The sequence below is a fragment of the Malaclemys terrapin genome, chromosome 4, assembly GCF_027887155.1.
Source record: "Malaclemys terrapin pileata isolate rMalTer1 chromosome 4, rMalTer1.hap1, whole genome shotgun sequence".
NCBI lineage: Eukaryota > Metazoa > Chordata > Testudines > Emydidae > Malaclemys > Malaclemys terrapin.
The window spans coordinates 39395023-39420823 of NC_071508.1; the positions used below are offsets into that span (position 1 = coordinate 39395023).

Sequence of the window (25801 nt, forward strand, 5' to 3'; positions counted from 1 at the left end):
ATAAGAAAAAGTCCCAAAAAACAGGACTGTCCCTTTAAAAACGGGACATCTGGTCACCCTACCATGAAGCAGAGAGTCTCTATGGTACATCTGAAGTGTAGCCCTGCTCCAAATCATTGGCTCAGTACGACACTCCAGTATACGCTCTGGTGATTACAATCGCACCTGCCACTGAGGAGCACTGGAAGTGACAGTCAACTTAACAGGTGCCAAAGTCCATCACCCCACTATGTTTATTTGGGGGTATTCAACACCAAACCCTAACGCAGTTAAAAATACAGAGCTCCAGAGCCAAGAATAATGTGGAATTCACCGCTTATCGCAGTCTGAAAACAGAAACCAGTAAATAAGTCATAAATAAGTTAAACAATAAAGCAGGGAGGCAAAGGTTGAAGTGCAGCAGGTGGGCGTCTACTCCAGACAGGCAGTGTTCTTTTCTTCCTGGGGCAGTGGATGGGTGAGCATGCTTCAGTGACAATACGGAGAAAAAAGTGGTGGATTACATTTGCCCAAAGACGTGGGCTTCCTTCTGCTTCCCGCATGGCGATTTCTAATCAGTTCCCTGCTGCTGCGCTCCTTCTGCTGCTGCCCTTAACACAAGTTCACGCACAGAGCACCACAGGTAAATCCGCATTTGTTGAGTCCTACGAGCACAGAGGAAATTTTTCCTATGGAGCAGGTTATTCCATAACAGCCTATTGCAGAGGGTTTCACACCATCCTCTGAAGCAGCTGGTGCTGGCCACTGCCAGCAACAGGATACTGACCTAGTTGGACCATGAGTCTGATCCAGTCTGACGGTTCCAACATCCAAAGAGAACTGGCTGACAATTTTGTGCCAACACTGACACAAATGATTGTGTGCTTTTTCCAGAATGTTCTGTAGGAAATGAGAAACCAACAATAAATGAGAATAACCTGTGGGGGGCTGTTGTTACCACCATTACAATGAAGCCTGATGTCACAGTAACAATTGAGAACTCATCCGACTCCAGATGGTTTGCCATTAATGGCACAGAATTGATTCTAACCGATTCCTTGGATTATGAGGTAAGTTTTTATTTGGAAAAAAGAGACAATTAGCAGATGAGTTAATATTGTAAAACACTTTTCCTAGAGTACAGGTCACCTGAAAGAGACATGATCTAATACCTCTGACGGTCACAGCACAGCTGGCTTTTAAAATGGCGTCACCTTTTCTATTTTACTGACGTTTGGTATCCTGAACAGGGAACTTGTATGTGGAAATTCAACTTTTCTCCCCTCCCCCCCACAAAAAACTCTCTTTTTCAAGTGAGTGTTGGCAGGGGCGGCTCTAGCTTTTTTGCTGCCCCAAGCACGGCTGTCAGGCTGCCTTCGGCGGCTTGCCTGCGGGAGGTCCGCCGGTCCCGCGGCTTTGGCATACCCGCCGCCGAATTGCCGCCGAATCTGCGGACATCCCACAGGCATGCCGCTGAAGGTTGCCTGACTGCCGCCCTTGCAGGGACCAGCAGGGCACCCCCGGCGGCTTGCCGCCCCAGGCACACGCTTGGAGCGCTGGTGCCTGGAGCCACCGCTGAGTGCTGAGGGAAAGCCTACAGGTGCAGAGATAATAAGACAGAAAATATCATAATGCTGCTGTATAAATCCATGGTACACCAATACCTTGAATACTGCATTCAGTTCTATTCACCCACCCCATCTCAAAAAGATATATTAGAGTTGGGAAAAGTACAGAGAAGGGCAACAAACATGATTAGGGGATGGAACAGCTTCTGTATGAGGAGAGATGAAATGGACTTGAACTGTTCAGTTTAGAAAAGAGACTACTAAGGGGGGATATGATAGAGGTCTATAAAATTGTGACTGGTGTGGAGAAAAAAAAGTGTTATTTACCCCTTCATTTAACACAAGAACCAGGAGTCACCCAATGAAATTAACAGGCATCAGGTTTAAAACAAAGAAGTACTTCTTCATACAATGCACAGTCAGCTTGTGGAACTCCTTGCTAGAGGATTTTGTGAAGGCTAAATGTACAAATGGGTTCAAAAAAGAACTAGGTAAGTTCATGGAGGATAGATCCATCAATGTCCATTAGCCAAGATGGTCAAGGACTCAACCTCATGCTCTGGGTGTCCCTAAACCTGTAACTGCCAGAAGCTGGGAACAGATAACTTCCCTTTCTGTTCATTCCCTCTGAAGCATATGGCACCAGCCATTGTCAGAAGACAGGCTACTCATCTAGATGGACCACTGGTCTGGCCAGTATGTCTGTTCTTATGTTCCCCACCCCTGAAGTCTATTCCAGGAGGTCCATAAGGTGTGCTGGAGAACATGGTGCAGGTTTTAAAGCAGAGACTTGTAAATACACTTCAATATAGTTCGGATACTCCCCATGGCTGGTTGAATATCATACACATACATACACAAAATGACGACAGTCTAGAGCTGCGAGATGATTCTGTTCACCTTAGTAGAGTTCTAATTTGGAAATTTAATGGCAATTTAAATGGCAGCATTGTTAACTATTTCACTGCCGATTATTTTAATAGCCAGCAAATGTGCCAATCCTAAACTGTCCCCAGCAACAAAAGCCTCCAGCTCCTTCCCACCCTCTCAATAGTTTCAGCAATGCAGTCCTGCTTTTCCCAATATACAAATCTGCAGCATATCGAACAATGAAAGATTTCCTGTAAAAACATACCCTGTGGGGGACATTGTACTCACGGTTCAATATTAACCTCGGTTTAATTTACCTGGATCTGCTGCAGAATTTCCAGCTAGACTCACTGTAATGCGGGAGCAACGAAGGGGCACTATAGCAGGGTGGATGTTAATTCTGCAGTCAGGTAGACAGAGTGTTGGCTATGGGAACAGATGTAGCCATGAAGAAAGGGGCTGGGTTCATTGGTATCTGTATAAACAGAAACCTCGCTGAGCAACAGTCTCAAAGAACTCTCTCACTGCCCCACTTTTGGCCTGGTCTACACTAGGTGGGGGATCGATCTAAGTTACACAACTTCAGTTACGTGAATATGTACTTAGATCTACTTACCGCGGTGTCTTCACTGCGGTAAGTCGACGGCTGACGCTCTCCCGTCGACTCTGCCTGAGCCTCTCACTCTAGTGGAGTACCAGAGTCGACAGGAGAGTGCTCAGCAGTCGATTTATTGTGTCTAGACTAGATGCGATAAATTGACCCCCGCTGGATCGATCGCTGCCCACCGATCCGGCAGGTAGTGTAGACAAGCCCTAGCGTCATGCATGAGGAGAGTCTCCAATCCTATCTGCATCTGTGTAAATCTAGAGTAACTCCACTGAAGTCAATGGTATGATTTCACATTGACACCATTGTAATGGAGATCAGAAGCTAATTGAAGGGCTGTAAAAGGAAGAAAGAAAAATATCTTAAAAAAAAAAAGTATAAACAGCTGAAGCAAAGCACTAGCTTTATTAGCTTCACTAGCTTTATTTTAAGCATAAACTTAAATTCCATAGAGTTCAAATGAGACTTGTCCCTAAATCCCAACTGGATTTAAGCTCCTGCTTAAAATGCACAAAAGCAGGTGCTCAATTACTTTGTTGCCTCAGGACTGGAGTGAGCCACACCAGAGAAGAATGTTGGTGCCACAATGGATGTTTTTTAAAATGACAGATTTTTTGTTTCTGTTTTTAAAACACAGACAGAAAATGTATTACTAGTAACCCTGCTTTGCTGGAAAGAGGGTATAGAGGTGAGTATAATTTCTAATATGCTGCCATATTATTGCTAGATGGAAACTAGAAACAGAACACCACACTTGGGTTGGATGTTAACTATTCCCAACACATACCCTCTGTGAGAAACTGCTCATTCTCATGGTTGTCTTCTCCTGGAAAGAGCAAAAAACCCCCACTACCCATGAGATTTCAGTGCCATCATATCCAAATTCAAACCCAAGCCTTCATTCAGCCTACAGCCCAAATGCACATGTAGTCCAGATCCAATTCTGATCCTCACACTGTCTCATGCCTACCAGTCAGTGCTGCTCCTAACAGTCTTACTTTTTTGTTATTTTTCTCCCCTCTTCCTACCTCCCCACCAGGTCAATTCTGTGATTGTTTTAGTACAAGTTGGCAATTTGAATGATAACAGCCCGGTATTCAAGGAAACAAATATCACTGTAAAAGTTCCAGAGGTAAGAGTTTTATTAAAGTGTTGTCATAATAAAGGGAAGATTACAGATCAGATAATTTCAATTCATGTGGGACTCTAATCTTGGCAAGAGGAAAGTGATTTATCAGCATGTATGCAACCTGTTCTCGTCCACGAAAATTAGAGGACGTGCATGAGGTGAAGACAATACTTCCTTGACATTTTAGGTTAGAAATATTGCCCGTGCAGTCAAAGTCATTTTAAACCTGACTGTCAGAAGTGCTGAACCATTGCTGCTTCTGTTGACTTCAGCTGTTTTGTTGTAGGTGCTCAGTACTTCTGAAATCAATCCTTAACCTATTTAGCCAAAATCAAAGCACACAGAAGAAAGCAAACTGCAGCCAACAGTGGCACCCCTTACATGTGCAGCTCTCCAGGGGCTTTGTCTATGAAACCCACTTCTTAGTACATGTTACAGGTCCCCCTCTGTGCTGACTGTCACATTTTCTAAGGTACCTGCACCTCTGACCTCTTACTGGCCACCTTGAGGGATCCCACCCAAGTTTCAGGCCTCTAGTGGTCGACTTTCTTGGGGCATGATCTCACTATCTTCTTATGATGATTGCAGATTTCTGCAATTCACCTCAGCAGAACTGACTTTAGTTCAGCACCTGCAGTCCTGCTCTCTCAGGGGCAAGGACAAGGTTCACCAGCGACCAGTCAGTCTTCATAAAGCAAAGTACTATTTAGTCAGAACAAAAGCACTGCACAGAGAAGACGTATCCTAAAAAAAAACAGGCAGTTTATATGCAGGCTTAGCTCACCAGGTGTCACACATCTTCCATGTAGAGACCCTGGCAGGTTTCAAACACTTCAGGTCCTCTCACCAGGCCTGCCCCTCTTGGTCACACCGATCAGAGGAGAGGAACCTGTTGCAGCCACAGCCTGGAAATCTTGGTTCTTTAGCTCAAGCTATAGCAGCTCCTGCTTTTAGCTCTGGTTAAGTCCCTAGTGTGTCAGCCAAGATGGCAGCTGTCACATCTACACCAGGGAATTTTAGAATACACACTTCTGGCGCCATCTCAGTTCAGCAACACCAGTACCGGTAAAGACCCTAGTGTAGACAATGCTCTGGGAGCATCCAGCATTTTTACCACCATGTCAATTAAACTTGGTCAGAGGTGGCAGTGGGAGGATTCTCTCTAATTCCAGAGCACTGACCCATACAGCACAAGGAGACTAGGAAGGATTTACCAGTGAGGACACTATATCCAGCAGGTTTGCAGGTGACCATTTGCCAAAATGGAAAAAATAATCATGCATATTTGTTTTCAGGATACAAAAGTGAATACGATCATTATACCCGAGGACACTGTAACTGCTAGCGATGCTGACCTGGACAACGTGCAATATGAACTTACAGCGATCACCCCGGTGAGTATGTTCATCGCAAAAACATAAAACTCTTTGTTAGTGATTTACCCTGGCACCAACTTTGAGACAGGAGGCAAGTGGGACTTTCAACAAGAGTTGGTTATTTCAATTGCTGGAGTACATGTGGGATTTCCAGAAAGCTAAGGCAAGGACAGAGCGAGGAGGGCGCTAGTGGAACAGAGAAATCCATGTTTTAGATACTGAATTCTTCAAAAATTCACACTTTAAAAAAAATACATTACCAAAGCACCTATTCAACTTCAACATTACAGTAGCCCCTAGAAACCTACACCAGGTTGGGGAACAATTGTACTAGGCTGTACTACAAACATAGTAAGGAGAGAGACCCTGCCCTGAAGAGCTTAGAATCTCAATAGGGCAGCAGACAGAGTGGGAAAGGAAGTATGATTATCCCAGTTTTACAGACAGGGAACTGAGCCACAGCGAGATTAAGGATTTGCCCCAGGTCACACAGGAAGACTGGGGCAAAGTCAGAAACTGAATCCAGATCCCCGGAGCCCCAGTCTGGGGCCTTAGCCACAAGAGCAGCCTTCATCTTTAAGGATTTTGTTGAAAGACCAATGGATAATTTATATTCCGTTAAACTGATGCCAATCTGGAGTATAAAGGGTGGTGTTTTGTCATTTCGTTTGATTTGATTTAAGTTTTAATTAACAAAGGAATTGACAAAAAGCTTTTTTTTTCAAACAAAAAAAATAAAATCCCGTCAAGGGCAGACAGGGGTTAAAGTTCTGCGTCAGTTGCACTTGTGCGACCTCCCGGATTTTAATGGAGTTGAACAGGTGTAAATGGAGTTCACAATTTTACCCATCAGGCCAGAGTCTGGCTCAGAATGGCATAAATCAGGAGGAACGCTATGAAAGGCGCTGGCGTAAGTGAGGGCAAAGCCAAGCCCACTATTTCTGACTACAGCAGAAGGCCATGTGCCAAGTTTTGCTCTGTTACACAGACTTAAATCTGAATTCAGCCCTATGATCATTGAGAGAAGAATGTTCAAAATTCCACTAACGATCCATACTGAGATGCCAGAGATGATTCCATTTTACTAGCAAGAGACCAAACAGTTCAAATCATCAACAGTTGAACTATGCATGCATCTCTCCTATAAATACCCGGCCTTGGATGTTATGTATGTTAAGCAGCTAACAGTATTTCAGAGTACGTGTCTGTGATTGAGACAGCTATCATTCTCTTCCCCCCCCCCCTCCTTGTTTTTCAGGAAGCACTTGACTACTTTAACATACACGGAATTAATAACCCAAGCATTTACTTGCGCAAAACCCTGGACTATGATAAATATACATTTATGCAGTTAATCTTGTATGCAAGGGTGAGTTTTCTAAGTGAGCAAAACATCTCATTATTCGCAATTGCTACATCCTGGTGTGTATTCTATCCACCAATATAGGTGTAATTGTCATACTAACAATAGTTGCAGGTCTAGAGTCTCAGCTAGTATAAGCTAGCATAGCTCCATTGAAAAATCGATGAAGATACACTGGTTTACATCAGCTAAGGATCTGGCCCATTAGATTTTGCAGGGGCTCCAGGGAAGGGGGTTCTAAGGTTGGAAATATGCCTTGCATCTAACAGGAATGTTCTGATTTTCTGTATAGGACGGGACACCTGGCAACGCAGATGGTAATACAGCCACTGCAACAATAAACATAGACATCCAACAAGCCGACACCAAACCGCCCTGGTTCCAACCATGTACTTTCATTAACGCGGACAAGAAAGTTTGCATCAGCAGTGGCTACATTGGAAGGGTCAACATCTCAGAGAAAACGGTAGGCAGCGAACACAGGACTGCATGCTTTCAGTCTGTATCCCAGGACAGGTCGTTAGCACCACAGATATGGTCCAGGCCTGATCAGAGCAGAGGCCTAAGGCCCTGATTCCCGGATTCATGTGATGTTGAAACCTCAGCTTTATATTATGTTTCTAGCTCCCATCGTGGTGCAGAAAAGCTTGAAAACATCAGCCAGGCATAAGTCAAGGCAGTGACTTCTCCCTGAGTCTGCAGCACAGTCGTCCGGGAGGAAGCCAACTGGTCCTGCAGCCACCATCAGGGAGCAGACCAGGCCCACTCCTTGGGGAAAGGGCTTGCCATATTTGGCAGGCATCCTGCCACCATGCCTTTCACCACCCCTCTAGTTCACCCTTCTACTGGGGTGTAGGCCATTGGAACAGCCCCAATGTCAGGGTGTGCCTAGGGCTTCAATCCAGCCCTCGATACAGGGCCCTTTCTCTGAAAAAGTTGTTTGTCTGCTTAGGAGAGATGCCTCCTGCTGCACCCATGTGATGCAGCCCGTATCTACACCATCACCATACTACACCAGACGTGCTTGTTGCTTGAGATTACAGCATGGTATTACCATCATAAGAGAGATGAGAGCATTGGCATAGAGTCAGTGTGGATGTGCTTAGCAAAAACAGTTGCTCAAAAAGCCCTTTGGGAAATGAAGGCTTTGTAATGCGAGCTCCAGCAGTTCCCTCTCAATAGTGAGGGACGATAATAACGATGCTAGAACGTCAACTCTGAACCCCTGTCTAGCATTGACCAGCTCAATTCCTGAGGTGTTTGGAAAATCTGTTCTGAATCAGATACTTGTACACATTGGTCTCTCTCTTGCCCGAGGACGGGCTGCAGGACTGGACCCTTTGTGGGGTTTGCTCAGCTGTTCCATGAGACAGCTCTTTTCATGTCGTCACACCCCACACGGAAGACAGTTACAGTCAAACATGGTTTGTTTTCCTCAGTGACCATTTGAGACTATGTTCAGCAGAATAATGCATGTTGGGAAGGCTGGGAAATCTGTCTGGGGATTGGTCCTGCTTCGAGCAGCAGGTTGGACTAGATGACCTCCTGAGGTCCCTTCCAACCCTGATATTCTATGACAATAAGTCACTCTCTCCCCTAAGAACCATGCCCAGTACCGGCTGTATCACTTAGTCATGAGCAGACTTTTGACTCCAGTCATAAAGAAGTCAGTGCAGTGGCAAGTCTGGGTCAACCACTTAGACTGAAAATTCCCCAACAACAGAGAATCCATTGCTTTTGATGCATACCTAGAGCAAGGAAGGAGCTACACAACCCCAAATCCTATTCTCTATCATCTCTGTTCTGCAATAGTCAACCCCTGGCAATATGCACTGTGTTTTCCAGTAACAGAGTGCACGTGAGCCAAGTATCACTTGGATTGGAAAGTTCTGCAGGCATCTAGTGTTTTAGTTTTAAGAGTCTTGCCTTGTTGTTGCAGACTGAACCGCTGATGCTAAAACCTGGGCCCCTCTTTGCCATCGACCCTGACTACACTTTGAATGAAAAAATAGTGTATAGCATTGTTAGCGGTAAGTAAAGTTCCTATCTTCCCAAAAATTCATTTCCATCGGTAATATTGCCAAGTTTCCCCCACCAGTGGGGGGAACCTCAGAATTAATATATAGTCACAGCAATATAGCTCTAGATCAGAAAAATAATTATCACAATTAATTGCCTTTGTTCCTGTAATGTCTAGAGGCCCCAACAGGATAGAATCAGGGCCTCCATTATGTGAGGTGCTGTACAGACACATAGTGGGAACCTCATAGGTTTCTTGTCTCTTTAGACTGTAGAGACGGGGAGAAAGGGAGCAGCACATCTGTACAACCAGAGCTCAGTGCAGAGTGTTTGTTGGGGGGCCTCTTTTCTCTTAGTTGAAACAGATCTTTATCCTAATGGCTGGGGCTGACTTTTTCCATTCCAGTCACACCGATTCCAGCTAGTCTTCAACCTGCCTGAACCAAAAATTCCAGAAACCCTCTTCATTTTCATTTTTAGTCAAGAATTTTGTATTCGCACCACTGTACATTGCAAAAAGCTCTGACTGGGATTCTGTGTGCTAATCTTGATTTCAAAAGATAAGGCTGGACTATAATCAGCTGATTTCTCGATGATCGAATAGCACATTATTTCAGTCAGTTTTTTTGTTTTGTTTTTAAAAAAAACAAAAACAAGAGGTCAGTTGATTGACAAATACAATTCATCCATATCAGACAGATTGTTAGTTCTCTGATCTTCTTTATTTGTTCTGTAAGGCGTGGCCTATCTGCATACCCATGTGGCAATACAGAACGGAGTAGGGAACATGATGCTGACAGTGTTGTAAAAAATCGCTTCATTCCTTCCCAAGGCTTGTGTTGTCACTAAGGCACTGGACTGGGACCCAGGAGATCCAGATTCAACTCCTGGCTCAGCCCCTCAAACTTCCTGGGTGACCCTAGCCATGTCACTTAGTCTCTCTGTTCTTCAGTTCCCCCCCATCGGTAAAATGAGGAGAGCACCTCCTTTGTCCTGTTAGATTGTAAGCTCTCTGAGGTAGGGACTGGCTCTTTCTATGTATGTACTAGCACAGACGGGCTCATACATCAGTTGGGGCCACTAAGTGCTACTGCGATAGAAATAAATAAGAAGCGTTGCTCTCCTACCTCCTTCATGAGGCTTACATGTGTCTTCCTGTTGTTCTCATCAGGCCGAATCCACACTGAGGTAGCATTGGGTCCATGTTATGGGTGTCCAGTCCTAAAGCCTGGCAAGGGCAATAAGGAGATGATGTCATGGGTTGCCGTAGCCAAGGTGCAAAACACAAGAGCCACAGCGAAATCTCTGAAAGCTCTAGATACGTTTACTAAAGTATCTCTTATGGTCAATACTAGTCCTAATTAACCTTCCCATTTTCTTTAGGAAACAAGGACGATGTATTCTTATTGAACAGTGATACAGGGAATATAACTATGAACAAAGCAGCAAATACTACAGATGTGTTCATTTTGCACGTCATGGTAAGTCTGTTGACATTCCAGAACCCCAAGTCTCAGCTCCAGAGTTCTTTGGCTTATGATGAAGAGTAATTAAGCACACGCTTTCTTCTTGAAACATCCAGTGTGTGGCGAATGTCTGGAAACGGGTGTTATCCTGCCTCATTCCTACAAGCAGAATTCCTGCTGGGATTTTCAGTGGGAATTTTGACCTGTGTAAAGATGACTGGATTGTGCCCTCAAATCAGGAAGTAGGAAGCAACCATAACCAAAGAGCCATCCATTTGGGTTAAAATCATCGTAACTTAACAGAAAGGACTAGTGCTGGAGGACTTGGGCATGATCTGTGTGTGCACAAAAGCAGTTATTTGATCAGTCCATATGAACAAGCTCATTTTCCAACTAGAATATAATCAAAGGAAAGTTATGAGTTTTAAACCATTTTTGGGAGAAAATATGTGCAAAACTCTAGATTATCAGGCTGTAAACACAGCTGCTGGTGGAGCCTCTTGGTGTTATGCAGCATAGCGGTGTTTGCTGGTTCAGATCATCCTACCCTAGTAATATTTTGCACTTCTCTAGCCCTTGGCATTGAAGAATTGAAGGCACTTTACGTATAGAAATTAGGCCTCAAACACCTCCCGTGTGATAGGTGGGAAAATTTTAGGCACAGGAAGGTTAAGAGACTTGTTCAAGGTCAAAGAGAAAGCCAGTGGCAGAGACTGGACTAGAACACAGCAGTTCTAACCATCAGTCCCCTGCTCTAAATGTTAACTTAGTCCTATCCGAGCCTCCCTTCATGGGCCTGATCCAAAGCTCATTTGATCAATAGAAAGAATCCCTTTGACATGAATGGGCTTTGGTTCTGGCACCACGTCCTCTTGTGTCTCACCATCAACAGGAATAGTTGTGTGTCTGTATTGTCTCCTTTCTCTATAGGCCACCCAAGCCAACAATGCACTGAGATACTCCTTCACCACAGTAGAGATCAAGGTCATCACTAAAAGTAGCCACGCACCATACTTTGAAAACTCCAGGTACACAGGGACGGTGTCTGCCGGGCTGGCCACTCTCAGTCTGGTCATGGACTCTAAAGCACCTTCAATACCCCTGAAGATCTTTGCAGCTGATGACGACTTCCCTAATGTAAGGAACTGGAAGGGTCTGGTCTGTTGCTCTACATACTTCATGTGTGCATCTGGATTGGGGGTGGGGTGGGGGATGGGAGGTTTGCCACTGACTTGAGAGGCAACCGGATCAAGCCTATTGAAAGCTGCTGATGGCATCCACTGTGACAGGGAAGCCCAGAAATCCTGAGTCTGGATCTCATAGCCTTTCAGTCTCACTGCAAGGCCCATCATTTGCTCAGACACTGAATGAGGGCTCAGCTTGAGGGGGACATTACTGATAGGAGCAAGGGAGGATAGGTATTTATCTGTCTGCAACAGAGTGATTGATACTGGGTAAAGAGAGGAGACTGACCGTTTTAATTGGTGTAAGGGCAGCCAGGAACACAGGATGGGTACTTGTTATGGTGCACCCTCACCTCAGGGGCATTCCCTGAGGCCTGGATGCAGCATTGCACAGGGTGGGCTTTGTCTCTCTTGAACCCTTTGTTGACCATTTCTTCAGGCCTGCCATGGCCTCGGCCTCTCTCCCCCCCCCCCCCCCCAAGTCTTCCATGGCCTGGCCCTCCAGCCAGGTCTCCTCTTAAGTTCAGCCCCCTTCCTCTGCAAGTCCAAATAAATACCCACTCGGGCTCCACTGACATTCTTGGCCCCTTCCCTCGGCCCCTCTACAGAGTTTCTCCTATGCTACTTCCTTCCAGCAGGTTCCTCCCCACAGGGATCTCCCTGCTCTTTGCAGGCCCCATCTTAGGCTCCCCCATAGGAACCTACCCTACTCCCTGTGGGCATTCCAGCTTGACTCCCCCAGGCCCTTCCCAGAGAGGCAACTTCCCCTTGTTCCGGTCTCCTCTCAAGGCTGAATTCACAGCTCCATTTAAATGGGCCTCATTCTGAAGCCCTGCAGCTGGGGTCTGTCACTGTAATTAAGCTCCATCTAGGGTGACCAGATGTCCCGATTTTATAGGGACAGTCCCGATATTTGGGGCTTTTTCTTATATAGGTGCCAATTACCCTTCATCCCCTGTCCCAATTTTTCCACACTTAACTATCTGGTCACCCTAGTTCCATCACACCCAGCTGGGATCACTAATTCACTGCATCACCAGTGAGGCTGTGGGATAGCTCAGCTGCTAAGCCTAGTTTGCTTTAAAGGGCCAGCCAGCCTGTGACAGGAACAGGACCCAACAATGAAATAACATTTTATAGACACAGCAACAATCACCCCAGTCCAGAAGCCCAGCACGAGGCTTATGCAACATTTTTGTCCCACTTAAACCTTCCCAACAGGATTCAGTTGTGCTGGTTCTTTGCATGGGAGCGAATTTCGCCCTGAGGGAACCATTTTTATAGGAGTAAGGATTTCCCTCATTGTTATGGGCAACAATGTGGGGGAAAACAGACAGCCAATGCAGACGCTTAACTCACTTTCTTATCTAATTTTTCAGAAACTCAACCCTCAAATCACGTACAACATTCAAAACAGCAGCGATTTCACCGTAACCAGAGATGGCCTGGTCCTGACAAACACAATGCTGCAGTCAGCCGCGACTATAACAATGTTGGTATGTCAGCTTTCCTGATAGGCAGAGGATAATTATTTGTATTACAGTAGCTCCCAGAGTATCTGGGGTCCCCAATCAGAGCTAGACACATCATAAAAATGGCAGTCCCTGCCCCAGAGATCTTACAATAGAAACATCTGATGAGACAACATCTGGGGCAATAGGGAGGTCAAGGTAAAGCGATCATAGAGCCAACATGCCTGAGAAGCCTGCAAAATCCAGGACAATCTGCTAGAGCTGGTCAAGAAATGGGTTTTCCCTCTGGCCCATGGAAAATTTCAATGAACATATACACACACACACACACACACGTTTTTCAGAATTTTTTGGTAGAAAATTTCAACTTTTCATTTAAAACAAAACAAAACCCTAAAAAACCCGAACATTTTCAGTTTTCCAATGAAAAGTTAACAAGTCTCAAAGAAATCAGACATTTTTCACAAAATTTGTTTAATCGAAAATCCAGTTTTCCACAGGAAAAAAATTGACAAAGATTTCAACGAGCTCCACTGTCTACTAATCATTGCAAACCTGATGTTACATATGCACAGAATTTAATGAAAAGAAAAGAAAACGTGTCTTCTTGGAAGACTTTAGGACCCAGCTAAAAGGTTGACTGTGCAAGTAACACTGTTCGTATCTACCAGGTTCCCATTTAGGATACGGACCAGCTCTTGTTGGGAAGATCAAATACTAAAGGGACTCATCCTTGGTGGGTGTAAATCAGCATCAGTGGAGCTGTGCCATGTTCCAACAGCTGAGGATCTGGCACTTAGTATTTTAAGTTATCTGCGATTGTTGTAACAATGTTAAGAGCTCTCTTTTGTGTAGGATTTTTCCTCTGAGCTGGCTTTTTCCAAACGATCGTGCACACAGAAGGGTTTACACAAAGAGGGGCAATGTTTCTTAAAATTAAGAATCTGCCTTCCGTAAACACACAAAGTCACCAATGACTTAAACTGGGAGCTAGGTCCAAAGGGACTGATGAGAGATAAAGACTTTTGGTGGTTTGGTATATGCACCAGCTGTAGGGAATATAGCCTCTGGACTCTGAAACCCTCTGATAAAGCCTTTTGTTTTTTCCCCTCTCTGAGCAAAAAAGGTGACTTATGCCTTTGGGTTTTCTTAAAGGACAGGCCTTTTTTGTCACATTGTGCATCCTTCTGCTAGTGCAGGATTGTTCCCTGCTGCATTTCTGGAGGAAATATGGTCTGGTGTTTAAAGCACAGGACTGGAACTCAGGAGATCTGAGTTCTGATTCCAGATCTGCCGACTTCCTGCGTGAATTTTGGCAAGTTACTTTACCTCTTCATGCTTCAGAGTCCCCATCTGTAAAATGGCAAAGAAAATGCTTCCCCACTTCACAGTTGCAAAGGATGCTGCAAAGATTGTTACAGAATATGTATAGAGCTCCGAGTGCCTCAAGCGGGAGGTGCTATGGGAGTGTACAGAGTACTTTTACTTCAGGGGATGTTCGGAGAATGAATGAATGTAGCAAGCAACCAATATCATCTCCTTCTCATGTCTGCATAGGCTACTGCTACCGATGAGGAGAGTCTGCAGGAGGCAAACACTGTGATCACTGTGGAGGTCACACCTTCCACAGGTACGTTGGGCATCCCATTGTTTTATGGTTCTCAAAGAGTTATTTTACATTGCCCCAGGCAATCTAGAGAACACAGATCACACATTAGAGACTCTAATTCAAAGCCCATTGATATCCCATGGGAGGCTCTATTCTATCCTCCAGCTAGAGCAGGATAAAGCACTCCAAGTGTATCCTTAAAACACTCACAACAGCCATTGTGCACTCTCAACCTCCCCCACCCAAAGTGCAAGGGATTTAGCCTTTGCCAGCTCACTTTCCTTTTCCCATGTATTTTATCCACGTGACTAGAGCTAGGATCATGTACTGCTTCATTTTATTGGTCAGAATGAAGAGGGATGCTGAATGTGTGCTGGCGCAAGTGAGAGTCACAAAGGTACCTTGCTAACAGGTTTTTCCTAGTTTGCTTAAAGGAGCAGATGGCAGGGCTCTTATCTTTAAAAAGAGAGGGGAAGCCAAGAGGTCCCAGCATATAGCGCTTCTTCTTGATCCCAGCAGCCTCCCGCTCAGGTCAAGAGGGAACATTAACTTCTGGGATCTTTAGCTCTTACTAATACGGAGCTGTGACTAATGCAGAATAGGGGAGCCACAGGGCAATGCATAGAACTCTTCATGTGGCCCCCTGGCCATCACGGAACCTCTTTGGAACAAGGTAGTTTGTGCCTTTCATACTCGCTAGCAATTGCTGATGGATAGAATTTACAAGTCAATCAGATCTGAAACTTGGTGAGCTTGTAGTCTGCATGAAGGCAGACCAATATTGCACATTAAACACATGGAGTGGGTCAGGCCACCTTGCCAAACATCCTTCTTGGTTTATATCCTACTACACTTTGCAGAATGTTGCAGTTGATATCCTGCATTACCTCACCACTATAACAATGTTTGGACAACACCAGCAAAATGGTGCTTAGACATGACAGAAAGATATGAAAGGCCAAGTGGCAAAAGGTTTTCCTGAAACATGTCCCTGCTATTTGAGGACACACCCATCTGTGAGGGCAAACACCTGCAGCTTCACATGCAGACAGATTTTTGCATGTGCAAAAACAGATAATCGCATGCAGGAGGAGTCCCCTTATGAATGCAGATTTGCCTGCACTCACAAATATTGCTGGTGCATTTTGGAGGCCCTTTTAAAATATGGCTCCATGAGTCTTCTGCTGATTCTTAAGATTCATGCCAGTCCTGGACTTGAGTAGGTTTAAAATTCTGCCTGCCCATTAACATAATTCCACTTTTAAAGAGTTGCAAGGAGGGAGAAATTTTAGCTCCTTCTCCTCCAGCCGGTAGAACACACACCTTTCTCGGTTATTTATATTGAAACCGTACGGCTTGTTGTATCAATCAGCACCTGCTTTACTATTGCTCTGTTCAGATGAATAAAATGTTTTGCCATTGTCAAAAATAAAGTAACATGAAATTGTAGCTAAAAAGTTAACCAACACCACCTCGGGTACCTGTTGGGTCTCCAGGTACAACTACTCTTCCTACCCCTACCAGCACCACCACCTCTGCTGCTGCTGGGACAGGAACCACCACTCCAAAACCTTCTGGTTCATCATCAGCTTCACCACCTGGAGTAACTAACACGGCCTCTACAGCCAATTCTGGACCCACAAAATCCACTTCTTCAGTGAACATGACAACCAACAATGCTGGCACACCTGGGCCCACTGGAAAGCCTGTGACAGGTACTCCCTCAGGCTCACTTATTCCTCCTCTTGTAACCACAATGAAGCCTGCTACCACAAAGTCTTCTACCAGCGGAGTATCCAGCATGCATCCAGTGGCGCCTTCAGAATCCAGAACCACCAAATTCCCTATAACAGGAACAAACCCAGGTGGAACTGTTCAATCCACTGCTCTGCCATCTTCCCCATCTGGCGGGCCCAGCCCTCATCTTACATCAACTCCAGTAGCAAGCAGATCTCCGAGGCCATCAGACCCCGTGTCTTCTCAAACATCCTTCACAAACAGTCATCAGACAGGTAGATAGATGTGTACGCTACTCAGAATCAAGGCGTTTCCCCCCCTCCCGCCCCCCATATCTCTGCGCTCAGCAAATTCAGTTTCATGCTCGCTGTCTGTTTCTGATTTGTCCTTCTTACGAAGGGGAGAGGTTTCCAAGGAAGTCTCAAGAACTGCTGCAGTACTGGTGACTCAGTAGGATGCACTCACCCTTTGGGATCAATAGTCCTGAACATAGCAGTATGCTATTGGGGAACACTGCACTGCTGGAGACAGCCCTTTTTTGGGATGCACAGCAAGGCTCTGACCACTTGGTGTCATCAAGGTCCCATGGCACTTTTTGCAAGAGGAGGGGGGCTAAGCCCCCATGTCCTGGGGAAAGCCCAATCTAGATAATTACTTTTTAGTGCCTAACTAAAATCCCAGTGCAGCTTTTACTGGATACAGCATTCTTCTTCACTTCCTGTTCTCAAATGCTGCACGGTATTGCCCCGTGCTGTTAAACTCCTGCATTCCCGAGGTGGCTGCATCTCAGTGCTGGGGAAAGGGACTCCTGTGTCTATATAGTTTGTGAATTGCTTTGGAATTCTTTCAGATGAAACATGCTAAATAGATTGGGACTTTAGGAACAGCCCTTTGAAGGCAGTTAAGTGTAAGGTGCTCCATCCCAGATGCAGCCGTGAAGGGCATTGTGGCTGAGAGACCCCTCTCCAACTCACAAATTCTACCAGTACTCAGGAGGGTAGCACTTCATTGCTGCTGACCAGAGCTGGTCAGAGAAATTTTGATGGAACCATATTCTGTCAAAAATCACTTTGCAAAATCAGATACATTTTGCCAGAATTTAAATTTCGGAAGAAAAAAAATTAGAAAAAACGGTTCCAACGTTGTCAAAATGGGACGTTTTGACATTTTTTGAAATAAAAATGTTTTGATTTTTTTTTGTTTTGAAACTGTTCATTTTGAATTTTTAAAATTTTGTATTATATTATTTATATTGCTCCCTACTAATAATGTAGTCTGTATTTTTAATAGAGCTGTTTGAAAAGTGGCAAATGTTTTTGTGAAAAAAAAATTCAATTCTGCTGGTTTTGGAAACGGAACAATTTCTGGGTTTATTTGATATTCCCCCCCACCCCCAACAAGAAATGTATTCAGAGTTTTCACTTTCAGAGATTTTCAGTTTTCTGAACAAATTCAGTTTCTCATTTTTTTGGTTTTCCGTGTTTTAGAGTCAAGAACTAAATTTTATATATATATATATATATATATGGGCCACAGTACAGAATCTGTCAGATCATAGCTTCATGCCAGCACTGTCAGGGGGCTGAATGGCTCATCTATCTCAGTGGCCAGAACCCATTCTAAACATCACAAAGTATGAAGACTTTTGCCCTGAATAAGTCAGGTAGCAGATCCTCAACTGGATAATGACTTCTTTTCAATGCTCTGTTAAGTGGTTCTGCAAATCCTCAGTTTACCTGAAGATTCTCTCACCACTACTAGGCTGTTGATCCACTTTGTGCTAGTTTCAACTGGAGAAATGATGCCTCTGTGCAGTCTTGCTTCTTTTCAGACTTGCCAGTTGCTCTGTCAGTGGATTCCTCAGAGCTAAAACTCTGTTTAAGAGATCTCACAGGCAGCATGTGGGGATGGTTTTCTAACTTCAGCTTGCCCTTTAGGTGCCCATCTTCAAATATGGCTTTATATTCTGTTAAAATGCTGGACAGGGCCCTACTGACTGTTCTTCCTCCTCTCTCATGTGGAGGATATTCTAGCGTTGTACTACAATCAAATCCATGGCTTACACTGCCCTGCTTCCTAGCAGCAGCTGGTGCTACTGTGCATCAACTACTATAGACTCCAAGTGATACCCATGAAACAAGAGAAGTTTTCTTATCATCAACAGCCTACTGTTCTCAGAATGACCAAGTCCTGGTGATGTACAATGAAACCACATTTCTCCCGTCTAATATTGCTGTTTCACTGTTGCTGGGATTACATTGCTGCTGGCTCCACAATCCAGCTGGAATCGAATTGGTCATTGAGCTAATAGCATAGTCGCAAACACAGCAGCTGAATGGCTGAAGCCTTCTTCGGTAGTGCACATAGACAGTCTTTGGAGTTGCTGAAGTCACACTGCAGATGTACTTTTCTTCATTGGAAGCCTCTACCTCCACAAATCACTGCTTGTACTGCTGCTTCTTTCTTTCCAGGGGAGCTGCAGCTCTGGGACAAAGTGGTTCTGTTTCCCACACTCCTTGCAACACTGCCCATTGGCTGGGCAACTTCTTTTTTCCTTGTTATGTTGCTTTGCGCAGTACAGACGCTGGACAATGATGCCTACGTTCTCAATCCGTCCGTCTCTGTCCTGCTTTCTGAGTCTGTGTATTTGTTCTGCACTATCTGGCTATCACTGTTTTGATCTTTTCCCTGGACAGTTCAGATGCTCTTGCTATTTGGAAGCCCTTCTCTAGGGCTAGACTGTTTTCCCTTCACAATCTCTCCTGTAAACTGGAATCAGGTGTCCCGCAAACGACTCTGTCTCTAAATTATGGCTCCAAAGTTACATGTGGATGCCAGAGTTCTCAGCTCTGTAGCGTAAGCATCTATTCTCTTTTCGGCTTCTTGGTGTTGGGTAAAAAGTAAACGATCACCTGTCTCTACAGTCTCATTCTGCTTGAGACCACAGTACACAAACACTTTCATCAGCTGTTCCAATGTCTCACTCATATCTCATCACCAAAGAGGTAGTAAAAAAAGCTTTATTTTCTTTTTCTCATAGTTATTTTCCATGGTCAGCTCTGTATAGAACTCAATTCTTGCTTCCACTGCTTTCCTGCTCATGCAAAGATGTGTGTGTGTAAATCCAGCTTTCCCAGTCCCTCTATGCTACCTGATTGCTCCATTTCTAGGTGCTGCTTGGTTTGCCTGTTAATCATACTCTCTTCCTTGCTATGGGTCTCACTAGATTGACCGCTGTCACCATGGTTTCACGTACTGCATTCTGGGTAGCAACATGAGAGGAGTTCATGTTTCTAAAACTAAACTGGCTCTTTAGTAAGAGAACTATTTGCAGAGGTGCTGCAGCTAGCATTCTAGCCATGTGCACACAAACAGGTTCTTGTTGCCTTCACCAAATTTTTCCCTCCTCCAACCTGTGTTTTTCTCCAAGATCCAGGCCAGAATGGGTACCTCCATTTCTGGATGCCCACAGTTAGACTGATGGGGCCTTATTTTCAGAAATGCTGAGCACCTTCAGCTCCCAATGACTTCAGAGGGAGTTGCAGGTGCTTCAGCCTCTCTGAGGGAAAAAACAAAAACACACCTTCCCCCTCCCCACCCCGGCAAGTTATTAAGTGCCAAAATTAGGCCAACATTTTCAAATCTTGGTACCTAAAGTATCTGAGATTGAAACATCAGAAACTGGGGCACCCAAACATAGGGTTACCATATTTTAGTTTTAAAAAAGGACGACACTCCACAGGGCCCCGGCCCCACCCCAACTCCGCCCCTTCCCTAAAGTCCCTGCCCCAACTCTGCCCCCTCCCCTGAACACTCCACCTCCTGCTCCTCCCCCTCCCCTGCTTCCTGCGAATCAAATGTTCGCGGGAAGCCTGAAACAGGGAGGCAGCAGGTAAGCTGGGGCTGGGGCGGGGTGCGGCGCGACCCAGTCCAGCCCCCCTGGCCGAGCGGCTCCCTCCAGCAGCCGGCCGGCCCAGGTCAAAAGGCTCTGGCCCCGGTGTCTCCTGCCCGGCTCAGCTCAGGCCCTGGGGCGCCGGCCCCCGGCCGAGCACCGCCAGGCCCTCCCTCCCTATTTTCCCGGACACGTCCGGCTTTTTGGGATTTCCTCCCGGACGGGGATTTGAGGCCCAAAAAGCTGGACATGTCCGGGAAAATCCTGACGTATGGTAACCCTAGCCAACATAGATGTGACTTTGATAAATAGACACTAAGGGCCAAATTTTTAAACAACATACTGGTAACTAGGCAATGAAATGGTTTTATCACTGTACTAAAAATATGTTGGCTTGGGGTACTTAAAGTGACAGAACTATTGCCCTATTTTCCTGTATACACAGTATATTTCAGAGGGCCAAATCAGCACTAGCAAAGGCAAGGAGGAATGAGCCAATAGGCCTGTTCTGTGTCTAATTGCTTTGATTCCTGTCCCCAAGGCTGTTCTTTGGTGTCAAGGGATTTGTATGCTAAGGACTGGAGTGTACTTTAAGGGTGTGAGCCAAAGCCCATTGAAGAAGTCAGTGGAAAAGTTACAGTACATTTTAATAATATTCAATTTATGGGCGGTGGATGCTGAAGTACACTTTAATTTCTAGGACATGTGCACCAAAGGGATAACTTAACAGCCACTGACATCAGAAAGAGTGGAGTTCTGCAGGCTGCATTTCCCATCACTAATCATGGTATCAAACACAATTAAGTAGTAAAATTTCATACAAGTGCCAGTCCTTCACTGTCACGTTAATAATAAACTGTTGGAGCTGTCACCAGCCCAGGTAATATTCAAAGTCCACAATGAAAACATGCCAGCAAAAGGGCAAAACACGCTATTAATTATCATGAAACTTGAAAGAAATTGGTTTATAATTCAAAATGAGGATGGCATAAGAAACAAATACCCCTAGAGGCAAGCTAAATAGATGAATCCTCTGGCAGTACAGTACTGTATCTCAGTTTCGATGTTGATCCTTAGGCTTCTTGTACCTGCTAAGTGCTGAAAGCGTAACCCAAACTTACAGCCAGGAAAAGCTGGCAATTTGCCATAGGCGTGGAATATAAGCTATATATGGGGGGAGGGATAGCTCAGTGGTTTGTGCATTGACCTGCTAAACCCAGGGTTGTGAGTTCAATCCTTGAGGGGGCCATTTAGAGATCTGGGGCAAAAATCTGTCTGGGGAATGGTCCTGCTTTGAGCAGGGGGGTTGGACTAGATGACCTCCTGAGGTCCCTTCCAACTCTGATGGTTCATGATTCTATAAAGAATCAGAGTGAGACACTGTCATCAACAAAAGATTAAACACACTTTAAAATAGTGCAATTTAAAGCAACTCCCAAGTCACTTTCCTCTACACTTTACTGCAACAAGCACACTGGCCAGTATCATGGCTTTGATCGGCAGCTGTATTATGGCACAGTAAGTCTGCCTTTAATAGACAAGAGGGTAGACAGTGCTTCTCAGATCCCACTGACGTCAGTGCAAATTGCAGCCATGTAACAGAGATCGGAATACTATTCTGGTAATTTTTTATTCCCTGTTTTTACTTGGTCCTGAATCTCTGGGCTAGAACGCTGCACAAAGGATACCTCATTTTCCACAAGAAAACAAAAAAGGGTTTTCTTTTGCTGGTGGAAATTTGTGATGCAAAAATTGTCACACAGGTCTGCTCTGGGAAACACCACTGTTTATTTGCTCATTCAGTTACACAGTCTAGGCAGTAATAAGAAGGTACTGGGATGAGAATGGATCCTACTTGCCTTTTAATCATTTGAAACTTAAAGTAATAAACTACAGCCACCATCTGCCTTCCCACCATGGGTGTAAACTTTTGTCCGGCCCTGTACAGAATGTGCCACAGACAGACATTTTGCTAAGCCACAGGTATCGATCCCCACAGCATTGGGCACCTCAGCTCCCACCTCATTCAAGGTCCATGATGAGGAACCGTGGTTAAGGAAAGGACGCTTTTGGGTTTAAATGTGATAAGCAAAATGTCAACACAACACTCCTGTCCCAGTCCAGCAATTCTTTCTCAGGAAAAATTCCCCATTCGTTTAAATGGGAAATTCACCTTTGTAAGTTCCCTCCTCTTTTTATTGATTGAAAGTTCTGAAGTCCCATTGGGGGTCCTTCCAAAAACCGATGCCTCAAGCACGGCAGTGCAGTACACCCTGTCAGATTAAATGGGTCCATTCCACCACTTGCACTCTACAGGAGAGCTTTTTCCTTGATCTTAGAAAAGTGATTTTGTCTTCTCCTCCTACAAGCAAGTCTTGCGTTAAAGGCCACGTATGAATGATTCTTAGAAGTGTAACATCCGTTTGTTTTCCTCGTAGGCACAAAAGACGAGAGAGCTAACTTGCGTTACACTGCACAGGACATGGCTGCTGTAGGTGCCACATTGGCAGTATGTCTGCTAATCACCTTACTCGGACTTGGATTCATTGTCCGCAAGCAGTGTAGACACACAATTGAGCGTCTGGTTGGAAAAAAGAGAGGCGAAGTAAGTGGTTAATTTGTAACTAGTTCATTTCAGGGTTGCCTTAGAGCTACGAAATGATGTCTTGGCATAGGCGCCAACTTTTACTTTTCCCTGGGGATGCTCCACCTCCATTCTGCCCTTCTCTGCCTCTTCCTGCCCCCTCCTCGAGGCCCCCTGCCCGCCCACCACTCTCCACACTCCCCGGCCCCCCATCAGCTGATTGGAGCCACCGCTGCCACCGCCCCCCCACCCACCCATCAGCTGTGGCTGGTGGGTGCTGAGCATCCACTATTTTTTTTCCATGGGTGCTCCACCCATGGAGTCGGCACCTATGTGTCTTGGGTTTAAAGAAAGAACCAGGGTGCTGGGATATCCACGGTCTATGTCCTGCTGTGTGACAGTGACAAGTCACATGGGCCAAAGTTTAAGAGTAGCACTGAGTTTGCAGGCCTCCATTTTTGGGAAGTCAAACATCACACAAGGTTACGGTCATGATGATTTGTATTGCCATAGCACTTCGAGGCTTCAGCCCCTGGGCTAGGCACTGTACTGAGAGAACCGCGGGATGACCCGGGCCCCAGAGAATCAAAGAATCAGAGGCCAGACAATAGGTGGATTCAAAGAGATGGGGTGGGAACTCAATGGGAGCCGCAGGTGCTCAGAACTTGAGAAGTCAGGCCCCAGATATCGAGAAGTCAGGCACCCAGAAATGGAGGACCCTAAATATCAGTGGCCTCTTTTGAAAATGTTGGCTTTAATCTCTTTGGGCTTCCATTATCTCCATCTGCAAAATGGCGCTAATACTTCTGTTACAGGTAGGGTGACCAGACAGCAAGTGTGAAAAATCGGGACGGGTAGGGGTGGGGGTGGGAGGTAATAGGAACCTATATAAGAAAAAGACCCAAAAATCGGGACTGTCCCTATCTGGTCACCCTAGTTACAGGAGTGTTGGGAGGCTAGATTCACTAACGTTTGTAAAGCAAGACCCTTAGATGGAAGGTGCCTTAGAAGTGCAAAGTATTAGATACACTTCTTATGGGTGTCCTGTGACTCCAGGGGTGGTACGGAGGGACTCATCAAGTGCCTGCAGCTCAGGTAATTGCTTCAAACCTCCGAGATGGGAAATGTTGACTCAAGTCATGGCTTCCATAGGAACAAATGGGCCCCAGCAAATGGTAGTAACGCCTAAATGGAGTAAAAGGTGCTACTGGACAATCACACGGCCATTAATAAATTTCCTATTAACCAGGCTACCTTGGGTTAGGAGCAATTTATAAAAAAACAAAAAACAAACAAAAAAAACCCACAATCCACTCTCCCTCAAGATCTGATGGAAGAGGGGAGTCGTCATGGCGGTGAGGCTGCTGTTGATTAGTTCACTGGACTGTCTTGCATCCTGCCCACCCATCCTTAAACAAAGCGAGCTGTTCTGAACCTGTCCTTTCCCGTAGGGCAGGGGTGGCCAAACTGTGGCTCACGAGCCACATGAGGCTCTTATACTATTAAAGTGCAGCTCATGGAGCCCCCCACATCCTCCCTCCCATTCTCCACCTACCGGAGTGGGGTGGGGGGAGCTTGGGACTTCTGCCTTGCAGCGGGGTAGGGGCTTCTGCCCAGTGGGATGCACCTGCTGGGGCTCTGGGCTTCTGCAGGAGTGGGGGCTGAAGCCCCGAGCCCCCGCAGGCGCCCCTGGCTCTCGAGCTTTTGAAGATCGTCATATGTGTCTCGGAGGGCAAGTAAGTTTTGGCACTCCTGCCATAGATTGTTTGATTCAACTTTTCTGATGGTAGAAAGGAAGAGAGGGAAAATTACAGCTCAAAGTTACCACCAGGGTATTGCATGCCTCCTGTCTGGGCCCCCTCGACAGCCTGATCCTCAGCTGACATCAGGGGTGCAATTCCATTGATGTCTGCAAAGCTGTGCCCAAGCATTTCAAGCTCACGTGGTTTTTTTCCCCATTTCATTTCTTCCCCCTATAATGATGAGACATTTCTGCTCTTGCCATTCCCCCAGGATCTGGTTGAGGATTTAAGTAACCAAGGCTACCAAGACGATAAAAATCCTCTTTGGAGCACGAAAGACAACGCATCGCTGAGAAGCGACACTTCGGAGAACAGTACTCCTGTCGTGAAGCAGCAGTCAAACGGCTTCCTTCCTCCGGAGCCCGCAGTAGAGAGCAGCATCGCAACAGCTTCCGCCACCATCAAGGGCGGGGAAGAGAACAAAGAGGGAAAGGACACAGACAGCGATAAAGAAGTGAAATCTATCCTCACAAAGGACAGGAAGACAGCGGACGATGGATACAAAGCTGTGTGGTTTAAGGATGAAATCGATCCAGACACCAAGGATGATGTTGTAGTGATTGAAGACCAGGTGGAAGAGGAAGTTGATAGCGATGAGGATAAGAATGAGGACGATGAGGAGGATGAGCAGGGAAGTCAGCACGGTGACCCAGTGGTGTCCTTCATTCTAGACAGAGCTCAGCTCCAAGCAACGGATGGGAACCTCAAACCTGACCAGGATGCAGACACAGGAGACGACATTTTGTTATAGGCTCGGCAAAGTGAGTTTGCCAGTCTGGAAACTGTGGGTATTTTGAAGCCACTTTTCTGAGTAAGGGTCCCAGGTTCTTTGTGATGTGAGAGACAGGCCTACTAGCAAACAACGGTGGCTGGCAGATTTCACGAACATACTCTCTGTGATCCCCTCCTGCCTTCAAGTGTAGAGTAAATAGATTTTAAGGCCAGCTGGGACCATCGTGATTATTTAGTCTGACCTTCATAGCACAGGCCATAAAACTTCACTTGGTAATGCCTGCACTGGGCCCAATAACTTGGGGTTAAGCTAGACCATCTCCTTCAGAGCGGATATTGATTTAAATCAAGTATCTTCTTACTCCAGAGGAGAGTCCAATCCTCAGTTCCTAGCTTCAGAGGCCAGTGCCTT

The 25801-nt window shown here is 45.5% G+C and overlaps 1 protein-coding gene across 3 annotated transcripts; it reads left to right on the forward strand.

The window, feature by feature from the left end:
• The first annotated feature begins 447 nt into the window (after positions 1-447).
• On the forward strand, positions 448-25601 carry CDHR5 (cadherin related family member 5). Of its 3 annotated transcripts, none has more exons than XM_054028573.1 (15): positions 448-622; positions 874-1049; positions 3662-3712; positions 4064-4156; positions 5449-5547; positions 6788-6898; positions 7185-7358; positions 8832-8922; positions 10295-10392; positions 11308-11514; positions 12941-13057; positions 14591-14663; positions 16139-16654; positions 22710-22876; positions 24869-25601. In XM_054028573.1, the coding sequence occupies exons 1-15, from the start codon at positions 454-456 to the stop codon at positions 25406-25408; spliced, it is 2682 nt and encodes an 893-aa protein (XP_053884548.1). In that variant the 5' UTR covers positions 448-453; the 3' UTR covers positions 25409-25601. The 3 variants fall into 3 exon arrangements, with proteins under 3 accessions (XP_053884548.1, XP_053884549.1, XP_053884550.1); XM_054028574.1 differs by having other exon boundaries at positions 16139-16357; XM_054028575.1 differs by lacking the exon at positions 16139-16654.
• The last annotated feature ends 200 nt before the right edge of the window (positions 25602-25801 follow it).

Bases quoted from the DNA above. Each gene is read 5' to 3' on its own strand.
- CDHR5 (XM_054028573.1), top strand. From the start codon at position 454: ATGGGTGAGCATGCTTCAGTGACAATACGGAGAAAAAAGTGGTGGATT. The intron at 1,050-3,661 runs GTAAGTTTTTAT...TTTAAAACACAG, and splicing joins CCGATTCCTTGGATTATGAG to ACAGAAAATGTATTACTAGT. The intron at 22,877-24,868 runs GTAAGTGGTTAA...CCATTCCCCCAG, and splicing joins TTGGAAAAAAGAGAGGCGAA to GATCTGGTTGAGGATTTAAG.